The following is a 10,167-nucleotide window of genomic DNA, read 5'->3' as shown; positions in this document are numbered from 1 at the left end:
AGCTGCAGCTGTTCCGAGCCTCTGAAAGTCAGCCTTCCAGTATGAAATTTAAATACAGTATAAATTAAGGTTCATGTGCAGCAGTGGGAAAACACCCCTGCTGTATAATGCAAATACTACAACAGATACACTCTGCTGGTCTCACGCCTTGGGGAACACCGCTCTGCAGTGACTTATTTCCCATGACGCTGTTAACAGCAGTGATTCAGTATCTCCAGAGCTTTTGTGGAAGAGAGCACAAATTGGGCAGCCGTGAGGCACCTTGCCCAAAGGGGTATCCTGAGAGGCTGCAAAATGCTCTCAGTAACCTCTCACAGCGTTTGGGTCAGGCCACGAGTGGCTCTGATGGCAGGTCCCATGGCAGACAGGACCCCAGCCATGCCACTTTCCCAGCTCACAGCAAGCACTTTCTGACAGGAAAAACTTTTGAGGAAAAACTTCTTTACTTCGAGGGTGATGGAGCACTGGGACAGGCTGCCCAGAGAGGTTGTAGAGTCTCCTTCTCTGGAGATGTTCAAACCCACCTAGATGCTTCCCTGTGCAACCTGCTCTGGGTGATCCTGCTTTGGCAGTGGGGCTGGACTAGATGATCTCCTGAGGTGCCTTCAAACCCTGACCATTCTGTGATAGCTCAGATGTTCTTCCCCTTTCCTCATCATCACAAACCCAGGCTCTTTCAGCAAAAGTTTCACAAAAACCAAGACACACCAAGAGCAGCCTGTTGTTAGGTCAGCTCAGGGCAAGGCCAGTAGATGCAGCTTCTGCTCCAGTGGTTATTTATAGAAAGCAGAACTACTCCAGCAAAAGAAACCAAAACAAAAACCCAACAAGGACAGTGGAGTCCAGCATCTCCCTTTGATGCAAGATGAGCAGGGACTTGACTGCACTCACTCTCATGGACTGGAAGCAACCCTGCCACAAAAAGCTGTTTTTGAGTCAGGTGTTAAACCCTAGTATCACTGGCACAGCTCGGATGAATTTAAACAGGAGCAGGAATTTGTCCTGGAATCTGTGGGATCTGAGAGCCATTAGATGGTAGGGACCATCCAGAGGTCCCTCAAGCCATACAGTCTTCTCCACTGTTTTCAGTAGAATTCAGACCTGATCTCCATTTCATTTAAAGTGTCTTCAGGGGTCTTTTAAACATCTGTTGCTGTGTTTCAGTTGAAAAATATTTTTTTCTGAGGTGAATATGCATGTAAATAACCCGGAGCTGACATCACATGCCAAATACAGGACCTTTGGTCCTAAGCCCACCTTTGATTTCGATAGGAGTTCTGTGAACAGAAAGAACTGTAGCAACAGCCTCTTGGTATTTTATTGCATTTCTGGTGATGGTATAATGTAGAAAATATGCCATTTGTGCTTGTTAGAAAAATAAAACTGCATCATTCCTAAACCATGGAGATGCACAGCTTTCGGGATCAACTCCAAAAGCTTTAACAGCCCACCTAAAGTCTGGTAGGCTGCTGGTTACAGAGAATCTGTCATTTTTTGGCAATTAGAACAGAAAGGTCTTTGTAATTATCAAGATAAAAACCTGGAAGCAAAGAAAAAAAGAAAAAACACCACCAAAACCCAAAACCCTAAGGAAAAAAAACACATTTCCAACAGAAAAAGGGAAAATTCATCCCCCAAATGGAACAGGGCTGGGCTGTACTGGTGAGGAAGCAGGTCCAGAGGCTGACAAAGTACCACCAACACCAAGAGCTCCAAATCTAATTTTAGGTACTTGTTTACTTGCCTAGCCACCCACGTGAAAACAAGTGCTCTCTGTCAAAGGGCCAGCAAGAAAGGTTTGAGAAGAAGCCAGTGGAGCAGTTTTATCTTGGTCCCACACGCTCAAAGCCTTTTGCTCCCAGCAATAAACACCACAGGAAAAGTTGTTCAAGCAGTTTAATATCAAACCATGGCTGAATGGCTTCATGGTGCTCTATGAAGCAGTGCTGGCCAGCCAAATTTATAGTCTCCAATTTCTTGTTAGCCAAGACTCAGCTGGGCTAGCTTTCCCAGGATGCACTACAGCACACATACCACAGACACTGCATGGCTGCTATGGCTTTTTGGAGACGTACAACAGTCAAGAAGTCCCAGCCAGAGGTGAAAGTGGCCCAATAGACATCAAACACCAACCAACACCACCCTCTGACTGTATCCTTGTGAGCCATCATCAAGTCCAACAAAGACAAAAGAAATTAATGTCATGCAGGAACACCATTTCTGAAACCCAAATTTGTAGCTTCTGGAATTTGTCAGAGGTTTTTCCAACAAAAAACAATCTGCTTTCCACAGGCAGCTCTGTGGATGCAGCTATGCCAAGTTTCTGTCAAACAACTGGTTTAATGAAATTTTAAGCCTGAGTCCAATTTTTTTGCTCAGACTGCAAGGAGAGCCACTGCAACGCAGACTAAAAGCCCATCTAGCTTCACACCCTGCCTCCACAGCTTCTATCTGGTAAGGCCTTGCTGTGAGGACTTGCTTTTAAATGGCTTTGTAGAGGCATGAGATAGCTGAAGGGGCTTCTAAGTGCTCTGTGTATCACCCTGGCTTGCAGAGTCCCATGGGTGATGTGCCATCCACCCCCCCTCAAGACCAGTGGCCAACAGCAAGCTTCTGGAGGAGAGCAAAAAGACAGGGGTTTTGGCTATCAAGGCATAAAAATCTTGCATTATGCATGTGAAGATGTTAAAGCTGAATTTGAGGATGTGGAATCATAACATGTTCAATTAAAGCCCTAAAAGGTTATTTTTTGTTTGACTGTTTTACATGCATGGTCCAGTTCACCACAACACTATTTTTCAGAATAGTTAAACACAGATTAAAAACGCGCAGGAAACAGCCTGCGTCGCTGTTATCTGAATCTTGTAACAATTTCTTTTGGAAATGAGAGGAATCAATGTGAATTGACAGGCTTACAAGCTCACAACAAAGTGAAAATGAGTGACAAGCAGAGAAGACCCCCACGGTCGGTTCAGACTGAAGGAGCAGGCTGATCTCAAAGCGATGCTCAGGCAGAGACTTCCGGAGGCTGGGTGTCCAGTTTGAACCACCACAGGAGGCTCCACCACTTGGGAACTGAGGAGCAGCCACTTGGAGAAGCCATGCTGTGGAACCTCAAGCTTTACACTCAAGACACCAGGCACTTTTGAAAGCCACAGATGTAAAATCTGAAGACTCTTATTAATAAGTAGGAGGTGGAGCAAAACACTCAACTTTACCCCTCTGGACATTAAGCATTAAAGAAGTCTATCTGTAAAGTACCAGCAAAATTAGGAGACAAAAGAAGAGGAGAACAGGTGAGAAGTTTGCATCCTTGACCATCATTATGCCTTGTGCATTGGAGGGGGCCAGACTGACCTTCAGAAATCAGACTGAGGTGGTGGGCTCCAGAGGTAGCTCCTCTATCAAATGAACCAAACTTTAAATGATAAAGTAAGAAAAAAAAAAATCCAAGGATTTACTAGGCAATTTTCTCTCCACACATTTTAATCATACCCTGATACAATGAGCCACTTCTGCTAATAACTGTTCTTCAGATGACTACATAGATGACTCCTCAAGATGTGAGCTTCACGGAGATACATCCTCTCTCTGACTGATGTCTCATCTCATTCCACATAAGACAACCACCCAGTACAACTTATGCTATTTCACTCTGCCCTATTTTTCCTACTAAGGTACTCAAATGTACCGGCAGTCAGTACAGTGTTCTCCACAAGGAGCAGATGTAAAACCAGGACATTCCCACTTACACAAACGTGGAGAGAGGAGCAGAGCAATGCACTGCAGCTCATACGCAGCTCCACAGAACGATGCTCCATGTTCCTGAATCAAGTGAAAAAAGGCAAGAGAGAATGACACTAATTATTGGGCAGGGGCATGGATGCAAAAGTAGAAGTGCAAAAGTCCAGGAAGAGCTTGTCTCCATCTTCTTCTATCAGTTTTCAGCCAAGCATTCAGCTGAACAAAGCCTTTTTCTTTTGCTTTTACCCAAAAAGCCTGCCGCTCACTGGTGACTCAAAACTCAGCCCTGTGCTTGCAGTGTACCTGCCCCAGAAAAGGCCATTTTACAGCTCTCATCTCTGCTGCCGTGGTGTATAAAGCTGGGACAGGCCACTTGTGACCATCCAAAGAGTGTTTTTGTGGTTTAGGTTCCTCACTCAAGGCTCTTTGGGACAAGGCTGCAGTGGTGTAGGAACATCCCAGCATCTGGGATTCATTTCAGCCTCAGGGACTCCCCAGTGGTACAGAAGTTGGCTGCTTTGCTCACTGCTCCTGATGCATGGGCCAAAATGCTGGCAGGCAGAAGATGAGAAGATGAGAGTAGAAGACAGAAGGGGATTTTTTTGTTGTTAGTTGGGTTTTTTTGCCTATTCACAGCTGGTAAATTTTCCCTGGGCAATTCCAGAGCACGCCTCCAACTTCTCTAACCTTTGCCAAGTGTCTGACAGAGCCAGGAAGCCACAGTGGGGTTTCTGAAGGATGCAGAAGCCAGATGCAGTGGGCAAACACCACGTATTTCCCAAGCAAACACAACATCGTAGGCAAGAAAGAAAAAAGACAAACTGGTGCTGGAGAGCACTTCTTCCCTCTGGCTCTGAACTTTGCAATTCTTCAAGCAACCAAAGTAGAGAGATTCCAGAAGAAGCATCATAAAATTAAGAAGCTTCAAATGAACAAACAGCCTGTCCTTATCACAGCTCGTACATCAGCATCCTGCTGCGCTGAATCCGAGAGCAGCTCCCACAATGCCTCCCCAGTTGCTGCAGCTGGCCAACACTGGTTGGTGTAATTAGAAGCATCAAAACTTCTCGATGCTGCAGAATGTGGGTTGGCACACAACGGCATGGTGCCAGCAGTAACTGGAGGTGTCATCCATCGTGATGCTACCCAGGGCTGAGAGTTGGGAACAACTCATGCTGCTGCAGTGACTGGACTGCAGCGAGGCGGAGAGAGAGCTAAATATACAGCCCTTAAAAAAGCAGCACTCCCCTGCTCTTGTTTAGCATGTATCTGCTGAAAGGCACAGGGAAAGAAAAATACAACCTGGCACATCATCCTCGAGACATTCCCAACACAGGATGTACCCACAGCTGCTTATACTGCAGCAGTGTCAGGAGATCTGTCACTGCAGGAGGTGGCATCTATCCCAACTCACCCTGCTGCCATGGCAGAGACCCCGCAGTGCCAGCCCAGAGAACACCTACATGAGCAGAGCTCTGGGCTCAGTTCATAACTCAGAGCACCCAGGCTGAAAATTGTCCCAGTGCAAAAAAAGGGCACAAGCTGGGAGCACAAAAAGGCCAGGAATTGGTCTTCCAGCTGCTTGCGGGAAGGTCAGCCTTGCCTCATCCTCCCAGTCAGCCAATCAATAAATGAATTAATAAAAAGAAGTAACAACAACAACAAAAAAAAAGGAAAAACAGCAGAGTGGCAAAGCCCGAGCTGCGTTATCAGAGGAAGCCAAACCCACCAAGCTCAGAACCAGCCACGGACACTTCCGCCAGCCTGACAGCAGAGGAATGACAATGGTTGTGGTCTCTAGGCTGCCTGAGCTGCCAGTTCAGCTTTCACTGTCTCAGCCTGACCCGTGCAAGGAGAGTTGGGTGCGATTTGCACCCAGATCTCAGTATGCCCCAAGCTCCAGAGGGACCTGCCCCACTCCCAGCCCAGCTCTCCAGGCAGGAGCTCTGTACCCCCTTAGGCAGGGATGGGACATGGAAAAGAACCAGAAGTCTGCTCCTGGGAAAGATTTCAATGACTTGGGTATCAAATAGGCCCCTGTCCTTTGAAGACAAAACAGCAGCTAAGGCTGGAGTGCAACATCAAACTGAATTTAACAGACTTAGGAGTCAACAAAATGAAAATCCCCTAGAACCGTGTTTCTCCTACCAATGACAATTAGGTGAAAAATCTTGCTTCTTCCTCCTTAAGATCACAAGTACATGCAAGTCTCAAAACAGCACAGCCAACTACTGGGATTTTGGAGCCCAGCAACAGAAACATGGCACTGGATCCTCTCAGGACCATGACAGTTCAGGAGAGCTGCTCACCGAGGACAGCATCCACCGCCCAGCTGCTGACAGAGCCAGCAACTCCTCCTGCCATCTGGGAAGCATGGAGAGCTTGTGGCACACTTCTGTTTATCAAAGAGATGGTGAAGCAAATAAGCACGGATAATGCTCCACCAAAAGACTTTTTGTTTCAACCCAACTCTGTGGACAAGCAAGAGAAATCATCAGTGATTTTGCTTTTGTAGATGCACCGCCTTAGGAAGTGTAATCTATTTACACAAGAAGCAGTTGACAAGGGATGAGAAGGACACTAGAGCCATCTGCAAAGGGCACTGCAGACCCCACCAGGATGTTGAGACACAGATTATAAAACTCTGGCCACCAAACCCTGCAGCAAGTGGATACATCTGTCCTTGGGCTGCCAGCTCTGCTGGTCAGGGCAGAAAAGGGCAGGATTTTGTGCGTGGCGATGGATGGGTCAATGTCACACCAGAGCCTGCAGAGAAATAAGAAGCCTCAGTGGTGTCAGGTGAATAGCAAAGCTGCTGTCTGGGTGTGGACTGTCACAAGCTAAGTCGCCTCCACCTCCTCCAGGTTTGAGGCATCATTTTAACATGAGTTTTTACTAAATCCCAGCCCTGACTTCTCAAATCCTCATCCACACAAGCACTTCTGAGTCCTCAGGAAACCCTATATGAAGCATCTTCCCCACCTTCCCTAAGCCAGGACCAGGACCCAGAGGTGATGCCTGGAGGTCAGTTTGAGGTAGGAGGAAAACCTGAAAAGTCCTAAATTCCCAACACGGTCAAACACAGGAAGGTTTTTCCCTCTCTCTGCCTTGGGACCAACAAAACCAACAAAAAAGTCACTTTGTTGAAGCTGTTTTTCTGAAATAAAGAAAAAAACTAAACATGAGCACCACCATGTCCAGCTGAATTTGCACCATCTCCTCCCCTGGACCTGCAGGATCGCTTCTGCTGGGAGCACCTTCCCGCTGGCTTCTCCTTGGGCTCCTTCCCACAAAGACAGAGGTGTTGCAGCAATAGGAAAGGTGAGAAGCTGAGGGTTTTTTTCCTTGAGAAAAATAATCCTAACAAGATAATCACAACACACGCGGAGTGTGCCCCTCCACAATACACAGCAGCTCTGCCAGTCCTCAAATCATTTCTGTGCCTGTAGGAACCGTGGAAGCTGCTGCCAGAAGCCATTTTAGATCAAAACCAGGATTTGGGAACACTGCATAAAGGGATGGGGGTTTTTTTATTGTCACGCCAGGCAGTGCTGCTGACAACTGGGATTTCCCAGATTTAGCATTTGAGCATCATCAAAACCTACCCTAAAAACCAATTTCAGTTCATCTCCTTGCTCCCTGCATGGTACAGCACATTCTGGCCACTCAGCCCTCATGGTCTACAAAGTCTATCCCAGCTTACTAGGAAGGTTTACACTGTTTGGGAGACAATATCTGTTCATCTTCACAGAGGATATTATTTGTTACTTAAGGCACAGAAAGAAAATCCACCACTTTGGCACCAAACCCGAGTATTTTTGTATTACAAGTAACCTGCACCTCACATAACAGATAAGCAAGTTCTGTTTTGATGCAGAAGGACTATCTGACAAGGCAGAGGAAATCAATGGGTAGAAATTGGTATTTTTCTCGTTTTTAGAACTTGGAAGAGTCTGGGGAACAGACAAACTATTGACTTCCCTGCATCATCTCAACTGTACTTATTAAGTAAGATCCCACACGTAGTATAAACTCTACCATATGCGTGCAGAAGAACAAAGATTTTCAGAGCCTTTTATAAATGAAAACTCCTTTGTGGCTAAAAAAAACTATGTATAATGCTGAAACTAAAATATTGGAGAGGCTGCAGCTGCACAAACAAATAAACGGTGTTTACCAGCAAAGGTATTTACTTACTGACAGTCAAGAAATGTTGGCTTGTAATAAAACGGTGGCATTTTAGATTCATATTTTGCTTTTGCTACATTGTTCCCATTCGTGGCCATAAACTGTGAAAAGAGGAGAAAAAACAGAAAGAATTAAAAAATGTTAATGGTATTTTCCTCTTTTGTTTCTAGAGGGTAAGAAAATTATTGGGATGGGGCCCCTGTTCATTTACTGAGGTTACTACACACAGAAAGGATGCTGTGCCTGCAAACCAGAAATTAATATTGATTATTATTGCCAGGGCTCCCCCAGCTTAATACAACACTGGGGATGGGTCTGTGTCCCAGTGACACATGCACAATCCCCACTGGTCCCCAGGGAAGCAGAAGGCAGCACACGGTGGCATTTCCCACTGACAAGCATGGGAACAAAGTGGCTCCCAGGGAATCCAGCACAGAAACTGGGCAATCAGAGGGCAAAGCCTGACACTAACTTGAACTCTCCATGTGTTACAGCTCCAGCAAGGTAACAGTCTCTGACAATACACCCACATCATTTGTTCCAAAAGGATAATGTTATTTTTGCAAAGCCATGCCAACAACCTCAGACAGAAACTTAAGGATTAAAAATAAATAATTAAATAAATATTTTTTAAATATTTAAAATATCCTTTCCTTCTGATCTCATATAAAAATGGCTAGCTGAGAACATGGGAAACAAAACCACATATTTCCCTACTCATAAATTTTATTTAATGAAAATTACTTCCTAAGTGTAAAAAACCCCATCCTTTTCCAAGCAGCCATGCTTAATATGTTTTATCTTGTGTCCAATGCCAAGCATACAAGCATAACAAGCAGCTAGGCTTTTTTCTTTTCCTCTAAGATTTTTTTTTTTCCCGTTATTTTCATGTTTTTGAGTTTCTCAAGTTTACATATTCAACCCATTCTCGAAAAAACAAACAAAAAATCAGGGAAGGGAAAACCCGTGCAACACAAAGGCCTATTTTCCTCATAAAACACATGACTCCATGAGCTGTGGCTTTCAGAAAAACCTTAAATCTACACCATACAAGACAAAGGTCAATGACTGGGAGCATTCTTCATGCCTTTACAGACACCAGGAGTCAAAGCACAGAGGTTTCCTGGGCAGGCTTGTCTTTAGCAACGTCACCCAAACCTAAGCAGGTGTGTGGCATAAATACAGACAATTTATACTGTGAGGGCTCAGTTCTTCAAGATGTGAGTTTAAGAGTCTTCAAAGCTCCACAGAACAAAGCCAGGAACAGCCAAGCTGGGCAGGGGTAGTAGACTAGAGGTCTAGCCTACCGCCTCGTCTAGGCTAGAGGTGACATAGGAAAAAAGGCAATTCATTTAAAATTAGTAATTTCTACACTCTATTTAATTGATCTTTTTACTGGTGTGGGGGAAAACCCTCACAGCTTCTTCATGAAATGGCTATTCCATTTTTCCATCAGCATCATGAACCTCATTCCCACATTCAGGAATTATCTAGATGTGCCTTCGGAAATCACATTTATTGTGGCATCTTTGGAAAGGACTCTCTCTTTTACAGCTTTGCTGGTAACAAGCAGTGACCCAAACTCATTGGTACTTCAAGTTTCAGGTGCACGTACCTCCACTTGAGCATCATCCCAGTCATCCAGACGGACCGACTTCACTTTGCTGACTTGGGGGATATTGCGATGGATTCCTGAACAATTCAAGCAGATGAAGATCCCTAGGCTGTGGGATGCCCAGTCCGGGTCTGAAAGCAAGAAGGAAAGAGAGAATTGCACTTGACAGGTCTATTAGATTCAGTGCAGGAGAAAGGAGAGATGGGACGGGACAGGGCATGGCAGGGGAGTTCAGGAGACACCAGGTCCGAGTTCCCTGATTTTAAAGGCATCAAATAAATACAGAAGCAAAATACGGATGTGTGTTAACTTAAATTGATAGTTACACCAATTACACTAGCAATTAACAGATTTGCAGTCTCCAGTGCAGCAATTATTCACAAAAACCTAATATACAGATAACTGCATATGCCAGAGACCTCCAAAACTCACTCCATGCTCACACAAAGAGAAGAGGTGAATGTGTCCATCTTTCATCACCAAATCCCACCCAAGTGTCAGATGGAACAGAAATTTCACAATTAAACCAAACAACTCGGGGAAACCATTATGCTGCTCCCTTGCCTTGCTATTTTTAAATTTATTTAATTATGTTTACTTTTACAATGGGAGTGCTCCAC

The 10,167-nt window shown here is 45.0% G+C and overlaps 1 protein-coding gene across 1 annotated transcript in view; it reads right to left on the bottom strand.

Moving 5' to 3' along the window:
• LOC104522606 (arf-GAP with dual PH domain-containing protein 1) overlaps window positions 1-9,670 on the bottom strand; it is a 49,700-nt gene extending 40,030 nt beyond the window's left edge. The window contains exons 1-2 of the mRNA XM_010164941.1: window positions 9,548-9,670; window positions 7,942-8,033 (exon numbers count right to left, since the gene is read on the bottom strand). Coding sequence (XP_010163243.1) covers window positions 7,942-8,030 — 89 coding nt within the window. The 5' untranslated portion in view covers window positions 8,031-8,033; window positions 9,548-9,670. The remainder of the gene's footprint in view (window positions 1-7,941; window positions 8,034-9,547) is intronic.
• Window positions 9,671-10,167: the final 497 nt, after the last annotated feature.

Source organism: Antrostomus carolinensis, unplaced genomic scaffold (assembly GCF_000700745.2).
Source record: "Antrostomus carolinensis isolate BGI_N321 unplaced genomic scaffold, ASM70074v2 scaffold13523, whole genome shotgun sequence".
Lineage (NCBI taxonomy): Eukaryota > Metazoa > Chordata > Aves > Caprimulgiformes > Caprimulgidae > Antrostomus > Antrostomus carolinensis.
The sequence above is the reverse complement of the archived record's forward strand: the minus strand, read 5'-3'. Positions and strand labels throughout refer to the sequence as shown.